This window comes from Barbus barbus (genome assembly GCF_936440315.1).
Source record: "Barbus barbus genome assembly, chromosome: 4".
In the NCBI taxonomy this organism is placed as follows: domain Eukaryota; kingdom Metazoa; phylum Chordata; class Actinopteri; order Cypriniformes; family Cyprinidae; genus Barbus; species Barbus barbus.
Genome location: NC_136732.1, coordinates 39,965,733 through 39,989,304, shown reverse-complemented (window position 1 = coordinate 39,989,304; position 23,572 = coordinate 39,965,733). Strand labels below are relative to the sequence as shown.

The window sequence follows — 23,572 nt, the reverse complement described above, 5'->3', positions numbered from 1 at the left end:
CACAATTATAAAACAAATGACTAGTCTTCCTCGTGCGTGTTACAGAAACTACAAGTGTTGTCAATGTCCATGAATGTAGACAGAGCTACTTTACATAGGAACATTTTTGTGAAGTATTTTGAAATGCACCTCTTTAACTTTATTCAAAATATGTAAGGATTTGACCAGGTCGTTTTCCAATTAATACCAGATTTATTTATTTTTTCCCCTCTAGAGGAGATTTTATGTTTTGATTGCAAAATAAGTCTATGTTTATTACAAGACGAAGAAAATAGTTCAATACAATCACCTTTTAATTCTGGAAATATCCTTTCATGCCTCACCTCAGAAGACTGAGTGAAGGCGCACTACAGATGAAGCCGTCGGCACGAGGCGAGCTCAACAAACGTAAAACGTCAGAACAGCTATTAAACAACCAAACATCAAACACAAACATGGGTTACTGTCTGTCAAACAGCCGCCTAATTCAGTCTCAGGTGTGGTGTAAAATATCTCATTACCATTGAGAAACTGAAAACATAATACTTCATTGCTTTTAGATATTAAAACCAAAATTATAAAATTACTAAATACAATTAACAAATGCCGTTTAGTACATTTAAAAAGTATAACAATGTATTAATAAAGAGGTAACCTTTTAATAATTATTCAAAGCGAATACAAATATTAGTCTAGAAGTAGGAATGGAGATACTACTCTTACAATACCTGAAACTGAATAAATGAACCAAATGTAAATAACCTTTAATGCAAATTAAAACTACTAAAGTCGTTCATAGAGTTTTTCATTTTATTTTACAGTTTGATGATCAGTAATGACATTATATAAAACTCATAAGCACAATGATATGTTATATAAAGAAGCAAAAAGATAGACAAGAATACAACTTTGTGACATTGTTATTTGGAGAGGAACTATAATGTTTCTTTGTCTTGTCACTTGTAATGACAGATTGATCCAGATGATACTTTATTGCTTAATACATTATTGTGTGACATTAGGTGAAGACACAGCATCAGACGGGAAGGGCTGGATCTGAAGATGATCTACTTGCTGTGAATGTTTTTTTGTATGACTGCAAAGAGAAACTGAATGATTGAAACGCTTCCCACATGCAGTGCAGTGATACGGTTTCTCTCCAGTGTGGATCCTCTTGTGTGTTTTCAGGTTTCCCGACTGACTGAATCTCTTGTCACAGTATAAACACTTGTACGGCTTCTCTCCAGTATGAACTCTCACATGTGCCGTAAAGTGTTGTTTTAGAGCAAAACTCTTCCCGCATTGATCACATGTGTATGGTTTCTCTCCTGTGTGGACTACCTGGTGTTTTTTCAAGTCTTTTGACCGACTGAATCTCTTGTCACAGTGTGAACACTTGTATGGTTTCTCTCCAGTGTGGATGTTCATGTGGTCCTTAAGGTTTGCTGATTGCGTGAAACTCTTCCCGCATTGATCACAAGTGAACGGTTTCTCTCCAGTGTGAACTCTTATGTGAACTTTAAGTTTATATTTGTATGTGAAACTCTTTCCACACTGAGTGCAGCTGAAAGATTTCTTGGCTCTTCCTTTCTTTAAATCTTTCTGTTTGGTTTGAGAGCAACTCAAATGTTGTTCTCCAGTTTCGACATGATTTTTCTGATCAATTTCACTCAATTCTTCATTCTCTTCGTTTTCTTCAATCGACTCTAAAATAAAAGTAAAAATTATTGATTTTCAGTAACTCTCAGTAACCCCGATGAACCTAGATGTTAAAAAAAAAAAAAAGACAATTCCTATACAAAATTTTGGTCATTACTACAATTTACATTGTATATAGTTTATTTTTATTTTTATAAACCTCTGTAACTTTCCATGAAGGTAGTACATTGGTCTTCAAATGATCATTTTTAAAACATTATAAACACAAATCCCATGTTTCTTTAGGGAAAAATAGTAAATATGTTTGATCAGCTACACTATTATCTAACAGAAATATTGATGAATGAAGCAGCAAGAATAAACACCAACCTGTTAGTTGTTGAGTATCTTCAGTGTGTTTGATTCTGCAAGGCTCTGGTTCTCTCATCTTCTCTCTGTCCTCTTTAATAAACCCAGTCTCTGCAGATTTCAGCTCTTCCTGATGCTCGTCTTCACTTATTCCTGCATTTATTGCCGAGTTGCTGAAAGTGTGATTGTTGTGGGAGGAGCTTCACTGAACATGAATTTCTGTGTGGAAGAAGCAGATTTAGCTAAATCAATACATCAGTTAACTTAGTTATTTTTAAGCAATCTACACATTTAAGCATTTATGGAAGTGAAGCAGATGTCCTCAAATTCTACCTTTGAAGAGATCAGAGTCTTACAAAAACAAAGTTTTGACTCTTTGTAAATCATAATATCACTATACTAAAATGAACAGCATTGACACAAAAAGCGGTTTAAAATGCTCATTCAATAACACTTTCATGTGTTCATTCAATGCATTTCTGTGGGCTGTCTTTCTAGTGTCAACAGGAAATGTGTAGAAAGTGAACTGTAGCCTACCACAAAACAGAATTTGATTTAGTGATTTATTTTTAATTTTCCTGTGTCTATAGGCTATTATAAATCTCTTAATATAGACTTAACGTCCCACGTGACACAATATGAAATATTAAGCAGTATCCATAGTTATTTTTAACCATGTAAAGCCTGGTAAGTTTAGGGTCAATATTCATCGGTTATTATTTCCATAGAGTTAACAGTCTTACTAAGATATCAATACCACTATTAGTTTTATGCAGTTGTTTTATATTGACATGAAACATTAAATCAAAACCGTTCAGGCGCATTATCTGCATATAATAACGTGTTACATTTATATAGCGCTTTTCTGGGTACTCAAAATCAAACTAAAACTAAATGTAACGCAAAACAACTCATTTGAAAGAGTAGAGTACTGATATCAGTTCTTCCGAGACATTCAATAACAGCAGCAATCATTCAGACGATCATACAAACAGAGCTGTAGTCGATGGAAACAAGGCACAACGACCTCAGATATTGTTGCATTCATGCAAACTGTGTTTCATGTTTCTGTAAATATACGTGAATTGCTCACCTCTCCTCATTAAACTCGACGCTGAGTCCGACAGCTTTGATGATGTATTTCGAGATTGGACGGTGCTCCACCACCAGATCCTTCTTCTTCTTAGTGTTTTAACGGTGGATGAACACAACTTTTAGGTGCATTACTGCCACCTACTTATTAGGAGTGTGCTTCAGGATCATAATCTACCCTTGAATTCTCCATCTCCTGTCCTTTAAAGACATATTACACGTTTAAAGTTTTTATCCCCTGATTTTCCCCCAAAATGTTCATCAATCAGTATCTTTCCTTCCTCGCCATTGGACATCACATTTAGACATTTAGCAGACGCTTTTATCCAAAGTGACTTACAAATGAGGACAATAGAGGCAATCAAAACAGCAACAACATACAAGTCTCAGTTAGCCTAATATAGAAAAAAAATCTTCTTCATTTTCCTCTTGATTACAATATTCACATTTTCCATTTTCATGTCTCCATATTCCCAGTGTGACCAAATCTAAGCCTTGAGATGATAGTTTCATCATGTCTATTTCTTCCTGTTATCAGTTCTTTGAATACTATCAAACCATCTCCCTGTTCTTTCTTCTTCACAATATTTCTGCCATCTATCGTTCACATGTTGTCTGATTAAACACTTCATTTCACTCTTACCATACTTTATCTGCACATCTATGTCTATCCTCCTTTGTTGCTTCCTTTGCATATTCATCCGCCAACTAATGTCCTTTTACTCCAACATGCGCTGGTATCCAACAGAAAGCTACATAAATTCCCATCATCTGGATCCTGTGTATTATTTGAAGAATCTCAATCATTACATCTGCTCTGCCCTCTGAATGACTTGTTTTAATTGTCATTAAAGATGAACTTGAGATAGTGCATATGAGTGTCCGCATTGGCTTATTTTCCTCCTCCCATTCCAATGCAATGGCATATGTTATTTGAGCATTTGACTTTAACTCATCCTTATTTTCCTCACTTAACAATGTCAAGTCTGTTGGGCTTATTGGAGTTTCACCAATTTCCATTTCTTTTATCACTCTTCCCATCCAAAGCTTGTGATTGCTTTCTTTTCTTTTTCCCCAGAAAGGTTTTAAAACTACCTTATCTGGGTGTTTTTGATTTTACCCAAATATATTGACCCAATATTTTAGTGACAGCTCAGTTCTTCTAAGACCTAAAGGCATTTCTCCCATCTCAATTTGCAAGGCTGCATCAATCTGTAGATCTCATCGCCCACGTGCATAATCTTTGTGCCTTGGACTGAACTTTGTCCACCTCCTCAGTATTAGCAGCAGATTGATACACTATACTCCCATAATCAATTACAGATCATATCAGACACGTATATACTTCTCAAAGCCATCCTCTCAGCCCCACATTATTTTCCCACTAAACATTCATTCATCGTTTTACATTTATCAACAATGTGTATTTTAAATGTTTTTCATCAAAACCATATACCCAATTCCACTACCAGCTGGTTCGATTTTTTTGGGAAATGAAAGGGATTCCCTACAGTGGCCGACAGAGATCAACCCGCTGCAACTTAAACACATTAAATAGACAAAGCACCAAGAGTCTGTGCTTTGAATTTGATATTTTAATAGCACTATCTTACCACATTAAGTGTTTATGGTTTTCTGCGGGAGGAAAACACTTAACGAGAAACTTTGCGCATTGTGTTTATATTCTGCTGTTCTGCCACGGATTTGCGGGACTTTTCTTTTTCTCCTACAGATGAATTGCAGGACCCTGTTCGTTATTGTACTAAATTAGTTTTAATCGTTTAACCACCACAGCGTATTGTCTCCATTGGCAACACACACGATTTGTGTTGAACGCAAGAGACGTCGCAGGTAGCGGAGAGTACAAGTGACATTGTAATTTAGTTTATTTTTTCTTGTCTTAACTACCTGGTTACTGTTGTAAAATGTTGAGCGACTGTTGTAAAATGTTGAGTGGATGTCTGAGAGTGCAAGTCTGCAGCCAGACCCTTCTCAGAATGTTCCCTGCAGGTTATTTTTAGTTGTCATAATCATGTAAACTAATTAAAACTTTGCAGATTTTTCTGATTATTCTAATGCTGAAATGTGTATTTTTTAATCATAAACAAACAATTTCTGCAGAATTTAATGTCTGAAATAAGCTTTTAATAAAGTGTAGACATCAAAGTAGTCAAATCGGATTATAATGATGATATAATTCCAATTGTATAGCTGAAATTAAGCCGAGGTTAAGTGTAGTCTGAAAAGCATACCATACTATTTTTATGTTTCTTTACAGCGCGCCTCTGGTCTGCACGCTCTTTTCTGTTCCATATAAAGCCGCACACTCGCATAATTTAAAAAATTAATAGTCATTTTGTTTTACTGACTGACTAACACTGGTTTATTGATCTCTTTATTGAATAATTACTTATAATTAATAAATATTCGAGAGTAAATATTGTGATTTCAGAGAGATTTGACAAGTAATTGAAGAGAACATGATATTAACTGACACGTTTTTTGTTTACGGACCAAAAGAGAGAAGCACATCATCGTTAACTCAGTGGTAAGAAAATAATGTTATATTAAAGTCAAATAAATCTTATTCATTTTTAATGTCTGGAAAAATAAAATTCACATTTTTAAAACCTAATATTTTGTTGAAGTCATTGTTATTTGGTGCTTAAGAAACAAAATATATTTACATTTACATTTATGCATTTAGCAGAGGCTTTTATCCAAAGCGACTTACATTGCATTCAAGTTACAGTTTTTACATTTTATCAGCTCTTGCTTTCCCTGGGAATCGAACCCATGACCTTGGCGTTGCTAGCGCCATGCTCTACTATTTGAGCTACAGGAAAACCTATATCTGGGTTATTATATCCCAGCCAACATTCTATCACGGGTCCCATGTGGGCCCCATATGGGCTGTAAATATGGGCCCTACATGGGTTTGTCCATGGGTTCCATGTGGGCCCCATCTGAAGTAGCCCATATGAATCTCATATGGGGCCTGACTGGGACTAATGTGGGGCCCAACTGGGCAACACATATAAGACCCATATTGGTCCCACTTATGACCCAGCTAACAATCCAAGGAGGGGCCAATATGGGGCCTAGATGGGTTTGTCCGCGGGTTCCACTTGGGCCCTATATGAATTAGCCCTCATAAATCTCATATAGAACCTGAATGGGGCCCAACTGGGCAACATACATAAGACCCATATTGATCTCGTTTTGAAACCCATATGGCATACACCCATATGGTACATGGTAGTTATAATAAAGAAATCTTATATTAACGGATAATTCAATCTCATTCTCAGAACGTTGTAATTGTTAGCTGAGATGCCCCCGGCCAGGTGGGGTAAAACGCCCCCAGGGGGTAATGGGTAATTACTGTAGTTATTCTGTTTTGAACATCGAAATTAATGTTTTACATCAAATAATTCCAACTAGTTGGTTGAATAAACATATTTTGACTTTAAAAATTACCTCAAGTAATTTAAAACAGGTAGCTAATTAGCTAGCCAGTTATCATCAGCTAACATTTTTATTTTTTGTTCCAAATAGACTATTATAATTTTGTAATTCATAATTATTGATTTAAATTTTAATAGCTAATAATGCCTGTACTTTGATTTTGCTGTAAATGTTTAAAGTAAATTGCTTTGTCAGACTGGGGAGCATTTTACACATTTTACTTTTGTTTAACTGAAAACTGGTGTTTTCCCCTTAAATTAAACTTATTATTATTTGTCATGAGTTGAATTTAACTTTTTAAAAAGACACTGCAGAGCATGACGTCATATCACGACCGACTTTGTAGACGCACTATTGGTTGTTGTTTTTTGTTGTTATTGTTTTATTTTTTGAAGCATTAAAAAAAAAAAAAAAAATTCCTGTATTATTTCCCTCCTCTCTCCGCTTCACTCCAGTCCAGCAGGTGGCGCTAAAACACATTCGTTTGCTTCCCAAACACCATAAAACCTCAGAGGAAGAAGATTAGTTTCACCGCGCTCTCTGTTGTTTTGTTGTGATGCTGACTTAACACAAACTGTTAGAAATGTTTCTATAAACAGAAAAATATGGTTTTTGAATTAGGACAATGAATAACTGTAATATTTTAGTCCTCAGAGTCGTGACTAAGTTTTGAAGCAAGCAGGAATATCTGGAGGAGTATCATCTGAACTGAGATCTGCTGTGAAGATGGTGTTTGTTAAAGAAGAGAGAGAGCAGAACATGATTGAACCAGAAACCTGGAGAATAAAACACGAGGAACCAGAAACATGGAGAATAAAACACGAGGAACCAGAAACCTGGAGAATAAAACACGAGGAACCAGAAACCTGGAGAATAAAACACGAGGAACCAGAAACATGGAGAATAAAACACGAGGAACCAGAAACCTGGAGAATAAAACACGAGGAACAAGGAGGTTGGTGATTATTCTTCATTTATCTTTAATGACTGTTTGTGGTACATCCACAGATCCTTTATATAAAAATAAGACCTAACTGTTATTAAAATGTCTTAAATCCATGTTTCAAAGTTTTTATGGAAATGTGACTGAACCGATCCCGGGGAGATTTAATTATTAGACTATACCTTATTTGTGCTTTTTGGAATCATGTTTAACTCAGAGCGTGCGAGACTTCATTTGTATTTAGTAGAAGCCACATTTGAAGTAAAGTTGCTATAGGACTGTGGTTTCAATCATGTGAATGTGTCAGTAGAGCATTATTTGTTTGTTTGGTACATTTCACTGTAAATTAGTAACAGTTTTGCAGCAGGTTTGCAAACAGACTTTTACTGTAAGATATATACCTTACAGCACTGCCACATCATGGAAGTAACCTTGTTTAATCTAATGTCTGATCTGTAATCAGTGATTTCTGATGTGTGATTATTCAAGTTCAGGCAGATTTTATTTGTCTCAAAATTGTTTGTTGTTGTTGTGTAAATCAAGCCAGTGACCAATCTAAACATTGTTTCTCCTAATAGCATGAATATAATCAGTTCTTTAAATTACAGAAGCGATCAAAGAACAAGCTGTCAATCACACAACACAATTTTATCTATGGCTTCAAAAGTGGGACAAAACAGCGCAAGCGCATAAACACAGCGTGCAAGCGAATAACACTACTGCGCGCACAGTGAGAAAGCTTGCATGTAAAATGTAAATCTGAAAAAATGGCAAATTCCAAACTCGAGCTCAAAAAATATGATTGTGTGCACAAATATATGTGATGTGAGGACAAATAACAAAACCGTGAGCAGAACCCTTCAGGCAGTGCCCATCCTAGACTTCTGGGGGCCCTACGTAAAACCGTCTGGAATCGCACTCACGGAGAGCGCTCGAGAAACAGTATCTCTTCCGCGGCTCGATACGCTTTCAGCTCATTGCTTTTAGTCTCGAGCAAGAGACTGTATGACATTCACGTTACATGATTTGGCTGATTTTTACATAGAGAGGGTGACAGCGCACTGCATTAAAAGAAATTATCATTTTTCATAACCGCTGGCCAAACTAAAAAAAAACGAAACTAAAATTAAACATCTTTGAGAGCAAGGGGGCCCCCTGGCGTATTCTGTGTATAGGGAGGATCGGCTCTGCCTTCAGGCACAGGAAGATTTGACAGTCAGGGGCACTGTTGCCAACTCTCGTGAGACAAATAAGCAACCGCAGCTTCAAAAACAAGCCCAATATTGTTTTTGATGATTTATTATTATCAATATTATTTATTATCAATAAATGAGCCTGCAACATTAAACTGAAACCACTCTTTTACCTGAAAAGCAAAAACAGAACAGGTCTTTCGAGTCTTCTTTGCAAGACTGCTACTGCTAGTTGTAGTAGGGAGACTTTCCTGTGAAGGACAAATTATGTTTATTTAATCACAGTTTAGTCATGGTAAAACAATTTAAACAATTCTGTACATTGTAATACACAGGAAATATATAGCTAGATTTACCTCAACTGTTGTTAACTTTGACATCTCATCTTGTAGTTTGTTTTGGACAGCAGTTTTGTTATCTTCATTGACGTAAGTCATCTTAAACCTGGGGTTGAGGGTTGTGGCAATGTCAAGGAGGTCCTGTGTTTTTTGGTCATTATATTTTTCCTCCAGATACCCCACAATCTTTGATTTGATTGTGCGAATAAGGTCAGAGTCATCTTCCTTAACAGCCAAAACAAAAGACTGGAAAGAGCATCTGTGAAGTCTGCTAGTGGGGTAAGAGTCTTGTCCACAGCCTCCAGGACCTCCAGGTCTTGCCATGTTGGCAAGAGGTGCCTAGCCTTGCGGTCAGAAGACAGGACATGGGTGATGGCAGCTTGCTGCTCAAGTATTCTCTTCACCATAGCCTGCCTAGATCCCCACCTTGTCGAACACTCCGTCTTGAGCTTGAGGTCTGGTAAACAGAGTTGTTTTTGAGCTCCCTCTTCCTCCTCCAACTGTAGCTGAAACACCCGACAAGCTTTTTGCACAAACCCATAGCACGTTCAATTCGTGGGTCCTTCATTGCATTCTCTAGAACAAAAAAATAAGTTAACAAGTCTGAAGTCTTAAACACACAATTATAAATGGTATACATTTGGTGATGTAAATAAGGAACCCACTAGTATTTAGGGATGCAACGATACCATTTTTCCGATCCGATCCAGAAAATTCTGGGTATCGACCGATTCCGATCTGATACCAGCGCAGTTTTTTTATTATTTGTTTAAATCAATGTAGAATTTCTATACCTCTGTATCACTCTTTTGTGTGTTAAACACAATCTATTAGACAATTTCATTTTAATGAAAAATAACATGAAAAAATATATAGGAGCTGTTTACACCTGGTCACTTCATGCGTTTTGTAATATAAATCTGATCGCTCAAACCACTTCAGGAGGTGGTCTGGGCTGCATTCCAAACGAAACTGGACATGTGTAAACGCATTGTTATACACTGTAAAAAGTGATAAGTTGACTTAGAAATTGTAAGGCAACGGGTTTCCTCAATTTAAGTAAATAATTAAAAAAATAAAGTGAACTTGACAATTCACTTAACTTATTTTTTTTAATGATTATTTACTTAATAATTAATGACTTAAATATTCATCTGTACCTCACATTAAACGATGGAAGGGCTTCAGAACACTTTGACTTTATGGTGCTTTCTAATGTTTTTGTGCTTTCCTGGGGCTTAATAACCGAATAGTATACGCACAATGTCGGATTTGGATCGGTCTTGTCTGACCGATACCCGATCCGGCAGAAATTCCAGTACCGGAGCCGATACCGATCCTGAGTATCGGATCGATGCATCCCTACTAGTATTGGGGCTATTTGCTAGATTAGATATAAAATTATAGTTAACAGACTTTACTACATAAACTTTTAAACTTAGCTGGAGAAATACTATAATTTTGTTGTAGCTTACTTCTGTTAGTTTCACATTCAAGTATTTTGAATCTACTCAGCAAAGGCTCCTATTAAAAATGCCACTAGGTGGCGTACAATTTACATTTTATTAATTAAGAATGTTAATATGAGACTTCAAAGTTAAAAACAAAGCGGACCAAAAATGTTGCTTTGTTTCTTTTTTGCTAACTCTCAGTAAGACTTTGAAAAAAAATGACAATATTAATAGTGCAACACTGATTTTAAGTTAATAGTTTTTTTTTAAATAAGTATTTTTTGGCAACCCACCTGCTGGCGGTTTCAGTTTCATTTTTAGCGTATAATTTCAGTTATTTAAATAATTTTATATTTCTGTAGGCTAAATGTTATATTTAAAACCGTAATCTGCACATGAATTTATGAATTTAATCATATTCTACTTATTATATTGTTTTAAATAGAAATTTTAAAAAGCTTATAAACATACATTTTTAAATTTGAAATGGATGAAAATGATGCCATTAAAAGAAAAAACAACAACCAGTAAATCACTTTAAGGAGTCAAATATCTCATCATATTAGGAAGGCTAATTTTTCATCAGCATTTTTGATTATTGATCAGAAGGTGGTCCTATTGTTTTTTTTTTTTAATTAGGAGGACAAGGCTCCTAAACAGAAAAGTAATCATAGAGCTATGCGTAACAGTATATTAGATCCGCGCATGAGGTCTTAAAGTGACAGCAGCCTAAATAAACAAAAAAAATTAAAGGAAAGGCCATGCATTGAGAGCCGGGGCGTGAAAACTTTTTGAATTTGAAGAGCAAGGTAAATTTAACTTCATTTGTCTTCTAGAAAACATGTAAGTATCTTCTGTAGCTTCTGAAGGGCAGTACTAAATTTAAAAATATGATATTTAGGCAAAACAAGAAAAATGTACTCTTTTTCACTCAAGTTTGCTCTTAATGCATGGTTTTTCCTTCTGGAGCATCAGTGAGTGTTTGAACCTTCTGTAATAGTTGCTTATGAGTCCCTCAGTTGTCCTCAGTGTGGAAAGATGGATCTCAAAATCATAGTCATTGTTGGAAAGGGTTAAAATACACAAAAATGATGGAAAACCAAATAATTTGTGGGACCTGAAGGATTTTTCTGAAGAACAGCAGACAGTTTAACTGTTCAGGACACACAAGGGACTCATGAACAACTATCACTAAACAAACAAAACAAACACAGCTTTGGATCATTCAGGTAACAACACAGTATTAAGAATCAAGTGTATGTAAACTTTTGAACGGGGTCATTTTTATAAATTCAACTATTTTCTCTTGTGGACTATATGTAAACATTTTATGTGAAATATAATGGGCTAACCCTAACCTGACAAAATGGCATCAAAATGTCAAGCTTCATCATAGAATTTAGCCTACTTTCTTTTTCTGCTCTTTGGATGACGGTACACTACACGGGTGAAGACACACTCTGGGCAGCGGGGACTCTTCTCGGAGTGACTCAGATAACGAAAGTTTTTGAAGAGTCACTAATATAGTTCTTGACAGTAGCCTTTTATTCTTAATTTCATGAGTTAAAATGTTACTCGGCTATATATAAAAAGCCACATATTTTTTAGGGGTGTAAGAAAATATCAATACACGTGAGTATCGCGATATTTTGTTTGGCGATACTGTATCGATTCTCCGGAACGGAATATCGATATTTTAAAAAAAAATTTAAAATCATACAAGATTCATGGCAGTTGTTTCGTTTTGAGTGGGCGCCATTTGGGCTTTTGTGGTAATGTCCGGCCCGGGACTGCGGCGCGAGCACAACCTCGGTTCTGCCGCTTGCCGCGTCCCGTGTTGGCGGGCGGTAGAGTCGCCGCGCAGCTGCAGCTTTCTCTCGTAATTCGGGGGTGTTTTGTGCAGGTGGGGCGGTGCTCGCGTCGCGGTCTCAACGATTCCACGCGGAACATAAACACAAACTGAAAAACCTGTGAAATCAAGTTGAAAGGTTCTGAGAATGTTTAACATCTGTATTTATTTGATTGTTTTACAATTGTTTTGTTTTCTTTAGGAATCCTGCAAGCACTTTATTTTTCATTGATATTAAGCAATGTATATTTTTGTCCAGATCAAATGTTATGACATTGCATGTCACGATTGTAAACTTAAACTGTGAACCTTCAAAGTAGAGTCTATAAATATATATTTTTATCTTTTTATAAAATATATTTATACATACATTTAACTAAAGAATCATGCAAGCACTTGAATATTTCTCCCTTTACTCATACTGCACAAAAAGTGGTTCAATAATGTTGAATGTTATAGGGACTGATTATTGCAAATTCTGATCCCAGTGTGTTCTGGTTAAACTATTGTTATTTTTTTTTTTTGCTAAGGTTTGCATATGGTGGTGTGTTCTTAATGACAGCTTTCCTAAAAATATATATATATATCCTATTCCTAAAATAAGAAATATCCCAATATATCGCCTTGCTTACAGTATCGCAAAATATCGTATTGCAACCCCTGTATCGTGATACGTATCGTATCGCCAGATTCTTGCCAATACACAGCCCTAATATTTTTAGTTGGACTTTTCCAAACAGGCTATTGTCAGACTAAAATCTCCTTACAGGCCACTTTTAGTTTTAAATGTCATACAAGGTGTGTATATAAACTAATGTATGCTATATAAATATGAAAATATACTATGATATCCCTTACGAAAATAATTGGTTTTACTATAGTAAAAGTGTGGTGTAAGGTAATATGTAATGTAAGGGAAACAGGTCAATTTAGCTCAAAGGGAATATTTATAATTTTGGACTTTGCAGCAAACTTAACTTTTGAACACGAAACTCAACGGAAAGAAAAGAACTAAAGTAAAATAATAAAATGATGTAACGAGACTAGGTGTTTTTTCTTCTCATCGTAGTGTTAAGTAGCAGCTGGCATGTAGGCCAGAGCACGCTCAAAGAGCTCAAAGAGCGCTGAAAAGCAGCGTCAAAACGCGGTGGCAAAAGTTGAAGCAAAAAGAGAAGAGAGAAAAGATTTGATGGTGTCCTGAGTTTTTAAACTCGGCTTTTGGACCCCTCCCAACTGGTGTGTTGACCAATTAGATATTATCTTAGCTAGGGGTGTTGCTCTGTTTCTTCCCCCCGTCATAAATCATGCATCAGTCACATGACATGGTCCGAATTTTTCACGCTCTTGCAAAGTATACTTTTGGATGTGATTTCTATAACCAGAATATGATACATTTGACAAAGAATGGATTGGAAGAAACGTTTAAAGCACGTTTTCTTTTGTCTTCATGTTGCAAGCTGTTTTGTGAGAGAGGCTTGCTGGTTAGGCTTTCTTCAGACAGGCTGGAGCTAGGGATCTGATTTATGATGTCCTGTTACAGCCTTGGGGCCTCTCTGGAATTTCAGCTTCTCATGTTTCAATGTTCTGATCGAACCTTAAATTTGTCTGATTCGGTCTCTGATATCCTACAGTGGTAACCATGTTTTTTGGGTTTTTTTTGCAGGTTACCATTTCTGTAATGGCAGCTTTACTGCAAATACCATGGTATTTATTTAGTAAAACCATGGTTAATTTTTCAGTTGTACAATACATCTGCGATGCTACCATACACCCATTTCTAATGGATGAAGCCTTGGCCTGGAAGAGAGGTCGTCAGGTGGTCCTCAACGTTCTCTGGGTGTTTCGACCCTTAACCACAACACCCTCCAGTTGGCGGGTCAGCAGTGACTGGCCAGGTCACTGCCCCTCTCCTCCAGGCTTCCAGCTTATACCCTCTCTCTTGTGCCAGAGCCAACAGGAGGCTCTCTCTGACGCTTCTCCCAGCCTACGGATGGCTGCTTTCTTCAAGTGGCCTCTCAGTCCAACCTTTGTCAATAGATTCCACACAGATTGAGCTGGGAATCCTCGACATCCGACTTCTACTGTCATTAGCCATGTTGTCCACCCCTTGTCCCGGCAATCTTGGACAAGTTGCTGGTATTTGCCTTTGGCCATCGATATGCCTTTTTTGAAGGGATATCGATGTTTAGATTATATTTTGGTACATTTATATAGCTGAATAGCAATAAAGCTCATCTGAACATAAACTAGTTTGATTATAGTAGCCTATTTGCATAATTAGATTAGCCTACTCCTTTCAGTAGGTTGTCTACGTGTAGTTTTATACTTGTTTAAACTTTTACTGCAGAGGTAGCCGACAACATTTCTCTCCACTGTAGGCTATGTCTCAACATATAGCAGAATGACAATAAATCTTACTTGCCCTAACGTAAAAATAAAATTCATTTTTGGTACACAGTTGTCGCTATCCAAAATACAAATGCATTTTAGTATTACAATATATTGTGATAATTTATTGTTATACCCCTGCATTTTTTTTTATGTTGAACAATTGTATCAACATATGTAGCCTACATTATATATTCTATATTCTGCAATCCAACAGAGGATAAGAGATACAGAGAATGGCTCAGTAGATTGTTTATTTGCAAACGCTGGATTTGATTGATGAATACCGGCACAAAATTCGCTCCATAGTATGTGCGCTAAATGGAAACTTCCGAGCTATAATACGTTCATACGGTCATGAAAACTGGAAACGTCCTCCAACGTCATGGAATTTTAAAACCGCAATTTCCAGGCCTGAAACATACCTGCAAACTTTTATCGCTTTTATTGTCAATTGGGTCATTCACGTGAATCGTGTAGAACCGGAGAGTTTTTTTTAGGGGGGGGGTCTTGCGTTAATTGACATCTGGGCCGATCGGAATCTCTACTGAGCTCGCGCCTGTCAAGAGAGGGAGGTGGGGGTGGGCTTGCGTTATTGGACAATTCTTATAAATGACATTTTTTCTGGACCAATCGGAATCTCAGCGCTTGGTTCAGGATCTTGAAACACACTGCCATCTGTGTTCGCGCCTGTCAAGAGACTCTGATGGAAATTGAATTCAAGGTAAATCAGTCTTTTTGGAGCTAAACAACAGATATTTGTTTGCTTAAGTCAAATAACGTCAGCTAAGTTAGCGGTTTTTTTTCATACAGTTAGCCTATGCTTCGAGCAAAATGCTTAATAGCAAGCAATACAAGCGGATCCAATGCTGGAATTTCCGTTAGCAAGATAGCAAATTTTCTAGCCATCTAACATTGTTAGCTAGTTGTAATGTTAATTCCTGCATTGTCTGACCGCTTTGCTAACTAAAGTTAACCATTTAGCTTGCTACGTAAGTATATAGTATTTCAGATAGCCAACTTAGGTTGCAACCTTATCATTAGCCCCTAACTTAAGCCAGGTGCTCTGCCCTGAGTTCTGGCTACTACTCCAATTCTGAGCTACCCTGATTAACGACACGTTATGGAGGTTGTCGTGTGTGCAGCAGTCATTCAAGTCAGCTGGATGTAGCCCAAGCGTAGCCCTAGTTTTAAAGCGTTTTTGATGTGTTGATGTGGGTAGATGTGACTGTTTAGACAACAGCTGATGCGAGAGTAATACAGTGTAACAAAGCAATTTGACGTCTTGTTGCATTGGATGCCGCATTACCGCATTACTTGTAAACAATGTCTATTTAGAATCTGGCGAACGTGCAAGGCTAATGCGTTCACAGTGTCGGCGTCGCCCATTCTGCACCATCCCCCCCCCAACACTGTCACCTTTTTTTTCTGATGAGTTTGCAGGTCTGCTGGAAAGTTTTGGAAAAGTCATGTTTCACAATTCTCTGTACAATAGAATTATTTTAATCAGGTCCTGAATTTCGGTGTGGGATTGTGCAGATCACATTACTCATTACCGCAGCTTTCGACTTTAAAATGAGGAAAATTTCTGAAAAATATTTATTCAATATAGCGTGTAGGTTAGATGAGTAAATAGTCACACAAACCATCAGATCAAATCAGTCATGTGAAAACAGCGTGAGTGATTCAACTGTACCGCGTCTTCTCTCTTTGACCTTCTCTTCACATCGGCACATCTAGAGCTGAATTGGATTGGATTGGATTCAATTTATTGTCATTGCACATGTAGGTACAAGGCAACGAAATGCAATAAAGAAGAAGAATACAGCACAACATGAGGAAAGAGAGGAGAAAAAAATAGTCCTCACACTACGCTCCTGAACGGGAGTGCAGTGTGAGAACAGACAAAAACCTCAGCATAGAGCACAGTCAACACAGGAACATAACTTGCATAGTAATCCAATTCAGACGAACAGCCATCCGGCCTGCAGCCATTACAGCGCGAACACAAACCCGTTATCAAACTGACGGGATGAAGCGACAAAGGCGTGGGATGGGGGTAGGAAGGTGGATGACAATCTGTATATATGAGCGTATATGTGTGAGTTTGTGTGAGTTCGTATGCCTTGAAATCCGTTGCGCCAGTACTCCAAACCAGTTGTCTCAGTTCGCAGGTTGTGGTGCGACATAGCAATTGCCATGGAAACGACCTTGGCCAGAGCCCAAGCGCCCGACAATAACAAGGTTTTTGATGGGGGAGGGAAGAAAGAGCGTCTCCCTGCAGTATTCACAGGAGAGTTGATACCAGAGCGGCCTTGCCAAGCCGTTCTGTTTTGGGAAGCCGGAAAGAGATAAGATTGTTTTGTCTTTGGGCGAACAGCCATCTTCTGGTTTCACAGCTATTCTCATTGTCCATTCTGATCTCCTTGTCCATCAATTTTCCTTTCCAAAGCCGAGAGCTTAGCCGTGATCGAATCCATATTGCGGTTAATCGTCTCTGTTTCAGAGCCGACCGCTCTGCCAACAGCCTCAATCATGACGGGCAGCCTTGAGAGGTTTTGGATAGCCAATCCCGTCTCCTTAATTTTCCGATAGTTTAGGGCAACACCTAATCCAAACAGCAGAAACCCAGTTATCATGGTTCCGAATAAGAAGATGTCTTCAATGTCCTCCACGGAGAGAGCCGCCAGACACACGACCCGCCATCTCTCCCATGCGTCCATCGTGTAGCCAGCAGCAAACGTCCCAGCAGGACATTCCGGTTCTCCAGATCCCGAACTTCTAGTCGAGAAGATGGTGTCAATTGCGTTAAGAGACCAGTTGATCAGATCCATAATTTCGGTTTTGTAAAATAGTGCAGCGAGAGTCTCTTAAGAAGGACAAGACAATACGAGAGAGCAAGCAGGGAAGATCAGGATAGGGAGGGTAGAAATGCTGCGATACAAAACTTCAGCTCGCGCATCGGTACAGTTGACAGGATTGTCAGTTGCCTAATTGGTTATTGTTGCATTGTCACAAAAATTTATTATTTGCACGTCTTTTTAAGCCTTTCGGTACTCGCGTGCTCCAGAGGCGCTTTTCTGTGCGTTCGCAGTCACATCCAAAGTGCGCGCTTGTTGTGCTTTAGTGGCCAGATACACACAAAATGACGTCAAAATGGTCATCCTGGCGAGTATCCTCATAAGCACTGTCGGTTTTGTCTTAAGTTACTGTAAACAGTTGCGAATGAAAACGCATGTGTATCAGTATTGGATCTGTGAAATGGGTCTTGTGACAGCAGCCTAATAAAGTTGTGCCGTTTGTCATTAATGTTAATCAAACAACAAAAGGGAGAAAATCCCTCACTGCTCTTGACTAAATAATGTTTTGTTGGATAACTTTAATTTAGTTTAATCAATTTAACACACGTTCATATTTTAGAAAATGTAGTTCATATTTGCATCATTGATTTATCTTATCCACCCGTGACCCACCTGCAAATAATCAGAATGTAATTTTGTATTACCTGACCCGCAGATATCATATTGTTTGTGCTTGAGTTTGGAATTTGACATTTCTTCAGGTTTACATTTTATGTGCAAGCTTTGTAACTGTGTGCGCAGTACTGTAATTCGCTTATGTGCTGTGTCATGCGCTTGCGCTGTTTTGTCCCACTTTTGATGCCATATGGTTCTCTTACACAACACAAGGAACCTTTTTTTTGCTGTTATGATGTAAGCATTTCATGAGAGTGCAGAAAAAGAGATGTAATAAGATCAAACAGACTGTAATTTGCTCACAGTGAAGTCTTACAGCATATTTTAAATATTTTATCCTTTTGTTTTCCAAATGTTCCCATTGATTTTCATATTTTTAATGATTCAATTTTAGGCCTGATGAAAGTGAAAGAGGAAAGACCAGATCTGAATGAAGTGGAGAAACATCAGGATCAGAAAGATCATGACGTCAATGAAGAAAAATCAGCAAGTTGCAGCATTCAAACAACAGACGTCAAAAGGCTTTTCCGCTGCTCTCAGTGTGGAAACACTTTCAAACAGAAAGGAAGCCTTAAGAAACACATGAAAATTCATACTGAGGAAAAGTCTTTCCGCTGCTCTCAGTGCGGAAACACTTTCACGTGTAACAAAAACCTTAAGGATCACATGTTAATTCATGCTGGAATAAAGCCTTTTACCTGCTCTCAGTGTGGAAAGAGTTTTACACAGAAAGTACACCTTGAGAATCATTTGGTAACTCATTCTTCAGAAAAGCCCTTCACCTGCTCTCAGTGTGGAAAATCTTTCACACGGAAAGCAAGCCTTGAAAAGCACATGTTAATTCATACTGGGATTAAGTCTTTTACCTGCTCTCAGTGTGGAAAGAGTTTTACCCAGAAAGGACACCTTGAGAATCATCTGCTAACTCACTCTTCAGAAAAGCCTTTCATCTGCTCTCAGTGTGGAAAGTCTTTCACACGTAAAGCAAGCCTTAAGAAACACATGTTAATTCATGCTGGAATAAAGCCTTTCACCTGCTCTCAGTGTGGAAAGAGTTTCATATGTAAAGGAGTCCTGAGGAATCACATGTTAACTCATACTGGGTTAAGGCCTTTCAGCTGCTCTCAGTGTGGAAAGACTTTTACACAGAAAGGACACCTTAAGGTTCACACTGCCAAAACACATTTATGCTCAAACAACATGTAAAAGTGATTTTTGCATCTGATGACTGAAACTTGTGTGCTGTGTAGAGATGGATATTGTTAAGGTTTTAAATGCATTCCTGCTCATACTGATACTACTGATCCACCTGGTATTTTAAGTGTTCTTATTGGTTATTTTTGTCATTTAAAAAGATTAACAAAACAGACATTTTAAAGGCGTGATTGATTGCGATTTCACTTTTTTAGTTGGTGTCTAATGTTGCTGCTTGAGCATAAACAATATCTGCAGAGTTACGATGCTGAAAGTTCAATGCAAACGGAGATAAAATTATTTTAAAATTCTGGCAGTTTAATGCCTACAAAAACAACTGGTAAGGGACTACAAGTTACTTCCCGGGTTTTGTGACATACAAACCCAGATAAACTCCGCCCCCGGGAACACGCAATGAAGGGGGTGAGACCATGCTGCACTGCTTTAGAGAAGAGAGAGTAAACTAGGGGTGCATGTAAAAATCTATTCATTTATGATTCGCAATTCTGTCTTTAACGCTTCTAATGGATTCACAAATTTTCAAATTAATGTTCTAAAGCAGCGGTTCTTACTCGTGTACACTCTGCATCTCTCTCTCGCTCTCGCTCTCATTCAGATTGTCAGATCAGCTCCAACAAACTGTTCCAATTATACACTTATTTTCACACAGCTATGAGAATCGTTATACATGGACGCACGTACAGTTACCGTGCTGTATTAAAGCTTTAATCAGGATAAAACCTTATATTAAAAGCTAACAGAAGTAACACAAATAACAGCATATCTAAAAGTAAGTACCAACAACAAACAAAAAAAAAAAAACATGCCCATAAGAGCCGTGCTTGCACAGGTTCTGCGCAATCCTCTTCACTAATATCCTCTGCGTCTCAATCGGGCTCAAATTGATAAGCAATATAGACGACGGCATTGTTTACAATACAACCGGAGCCATTGAGGTGAGAGGCGGGATGCGCAGTAGAGGCGGTTTAGCTAATCACAACACACTGGGCCACCTAACCAATCAGAGCCTATCATGTATTTCTGAGGGAGGGGCTTCATAAAACCAGGAAATGATCAGTGCGTTTATCAGAGGAGGGACCGAGAGGTGTGGAATAAAGTTAAATTATGTGAAAAATGTGTTTTTTTTTTCAAACAAAGCATGAACACACATTAGACTGCACCCCATAAACACAATCAAGCCTAGAAAAGAAAAAAAGTCAACCACCCCTTTGAAGAAATTAAAAAACAAATACAGAACATTGCTGAAATTTTACAATTTCTCAGTCCCTTTGGCCCATTTTTTTAGGATGTGAACTTTGTTTTTCTCAAAACTAATAAACTATTAAATATGGTAATCTCTTTGAACAGTTAGGTTCTTGTTCACACCAGATTTTAATTCTTATTAATATAAGCAAACTGCAGGGGTTTTAGCACATGTGCAAAAAGATAAGTATGGTCTACAGTTTGCACAACAACTAAATGAATATGGCTTTCTGATTCGCAGACAAATTATATATTTTTTTCTCATCATCATGTCTTCACAAACAAAATGATCCAAAATCTGTCAAACGTACTTGTATGTGTCCAGAAGATACTTGCAGCAATAGTATTTTTTCCCTCTCTCTGTCTGATTGATGTCATTTTGTGGTAATTTTATGTTCACTCTGTCTCTTCATGAAAAAAATGCGTAAAAATAGACACAAATCAGTCATTCTTGAGACATGGGACAAAACATGTCCTGATCTGACACTTATTGTCTTCTCACTACATCTAAAACAGTGTGTCTACAGAGAGGGGTTCAATCATTCATATGCTATAACATGGACGAAAATTTGTTTTTTTAATGATAAAAAGAGCTTGTTTTATCAAAAGCAACACTTAATATCAGTAGTTTTTCAGTGTCACATGCATATTTCATAAGGTTTCAAAGTTGTGTCCCCACTTTGTGTCAACACCGTCAGACTCATTAAACTGTAATAAAATCAGGGAATATTAGGAGCAGCTGTTACTGTGAACGACACCCCTGCCACAGTCCTTCTCTGCAGAGTACATCACTGTCAGACAGGCTCTGGTCAGTTTTATAGTTTCAGAATATTTGAAATCCTAAAGTTAAGATTTCCTGGTCACAACCTTGATATGTCAACACCATCTTTTTTGATGGAAATTATTTGAAATATTTAGATAATTTTATTCTAGCATCAACAGAAAAAAACTAAATGGCTAATACATGAACTCCATTTGTTTTGTGAAAGAAATACCAAATTTGTCACCACCGTCAGATTTTGTGTTCCAATAATATATCAAAATACTTAAATGTGAATCTTAAATAAAAGCTTTATAAAATAACACTCACTGTTTGTTGTGTTTGTTTTAATACAATAATTGATTCAATGTATTTGATAGTTCAAATGACTACAAATTCAGGTTTTCGTAACCACCGTCAGATGTGTCAACTCTGTCAGGTACATATTTTGATTACATTTCATTATGATATTTTATATTTGTTGAGGAATTGTTGGTCACATGTGAAAGTGTAATCTGTCTGCTAACATTAGAATGTTTTTAAATGTTAAGTTACAGTTAAAATGATATTGCACAGTCCAAAGTAAAAAACACATTTTGTTAAAAAAAAAAAAGTTGGGAGGTTGAATCAAAGCGTAGCTCAGTAGCTTAGTACATATAAGATACATAAATGTAGTTTCATTACAATAGTCCAGTCTAGAGGTCATGAATGCATGAACTAGCTTTTCTGCATCAGAAACAGGTAGCATGTTTCGAAGCTTGGCAATGTTTCTAAGATGGAAGAATGCTGTTTTTGTAACATGGGAATATGATTTTCAAAGTACAAGTTGCTGTCTAATATAACACCCAGATTTTTTACTTTAGAGGACGTAACAGTGTATCCGTCTGTTTTTTGGTCCAATAAGTAATATCTCTGTCTTATCTGAATTTAATAGGAGGAAATGATTGGTCATCCAATCTTTTACATTTTTTACACAATCTATTAGCTTAGATAGTTTAGAAGTTTCATCTGATCTTGTTCAGATATATAGTTGAGTATCATCAGCATAACAATGAAAACTAATCCTGTATTTTCTAATAATATTACCAAGGGGCAACATGTATATTGGAAATAGCAGAGGACCTAGGACAGATCCTTGTGGTACTCCATACTTTACTGGTGATAATTGAGATGACTCCCCATTTAAATGAACAAAGTGGTAGCGATCGGACAGATAGGATCTAAACCATCTTAAAGCCTGCCCTTGAATACCAGTATAGTTTTGTAATCGATCTATGAGTATATTATGGTCTATAGTGTCGAACGCAGCACTAAGATCAAGTAATACTAGCAATGAGATGCAGCCTTGATCTGAAGCAAGTAGTAAGTCATTTGTAATTTTAACAAGTGCAGTTTCTGTACTATGGTGAGGCCTGAAACCTGACTGAAATTCTTCATAGAGATAATTTTTTTGCAAGAAGGAGCACAATTGAGCAGACACAACTTTTTCTAAAATTTTAGACATAAACGGAAGATTTGAAATGGGTCTGTAATTTGCCAGTTCACTAGAATCTAGTTGTGGTTTCTTAATAAGAGGCTTAATAACCGCCAACTTGAATGGTTTTGGGACGTGACCTAAAGATAACAATGAGTTAATAATATTGAGAAGCGGTTCTTCTGCTACAGGTAACAGCTCTTTCAGTAGTTTAGTGGGTACAGGATCTTATAAACACGTTGTTGGTTTAGATGCACTGATAAGTTTATTTAGCTCTTCCTGTCCTATAGTTGTAAAGCACTGCAGTTTTTCTTTGGGTGCGATGAATGAAGCTGAAATACTAGACGCAGTAGAATCTACATTTGATATTGTATTTCTGATGTTATCTATTTTATCAGTAAAGAAATTCATAAAGTCATGACTATTAAACTGTGAGGGAATATTTAGATCGGGTGGCGTGTGTTTATTTGTTAGTCTAGCCATTGTGCTAAATAAAAACCTTGGATTGTTTTGGTTATTATCTATGAGTTTGCGGATATGCTCTGCCCTGGCAGCTTTTAGAGCCTGTCTATAGCTGGACATACTGTTTTTCCACGCAATTCTAAAAACTTCCAAGTTAGTTTTTCTCCATTTGCGCTCAAGATTACGAGTTTCTTTCTTGAGAGAATGGGTATAACTGTTGTACCATGGGAGTACG

The 23,572-nt window shown here is 37.2% G+C and overlaps 1 protein-coding gene and 1 long non-coding RNA gene across 2 annotated transcripts; one reads left to right on the top strand and one right to left on the bottom strand.

The window, feature by feature from the left end:
• Positions 1-231: 231 nt before the first annotated feature.
• LOC306864120 lies at positions 232-3,185 on the bottom strand. Its single transcript, XR_013783743.1, has 3 exons — positions 3,080-3,185; positions 2,008-2,205; positions 232-1,685 (listed from the first exon to the last, which is right to left on the bottom strand). It is a non-coding gene; the product is annotated as an uncharacterized lncRNA (long non-coding RNA).
• Positions 3,186-7,056: 3,871 nt separating this feature from the next.
• LOC306863707 (uncharacterized protein) lies at positions 7,057-21,711 on the top strand. Its single transcript, XM_079407215.1, has 2 exons — positions 7,057-7,501; positions 18,579-21,711. The coding sequence occupies exons 1-2, from the start codon at positions 7,273-7,275 to the stop codon at positions 19,388-19,390; spliced, it is 1,041 nt and encodes a 346-aa protein (XP_079263341.1). The 5' UTR covers positions 7,057-7,272; the 3' UTR covers positions 19,391-21,711.
• Positions 21,712-23,572: the final 1,861 nt, after the last annotated feature.

Bases quoted from the DNA above. Each gene is read 5' to 3' on its own strand.
- LOC306863707 (XM_079407215.1), top strand. From the start codon at position 7,273: ATGGTGTTTGTTAAAGAAGAGAGAGAGCAGAACATGATTGAACCAGAA. The intron at 7,502-18,578 runs GTTGGTGATTAT...ATTCAATTTTAG, and splicing joins AAAACACGAGGAACAAGGAG to GCCTGATGAAAGTGAAAGAG.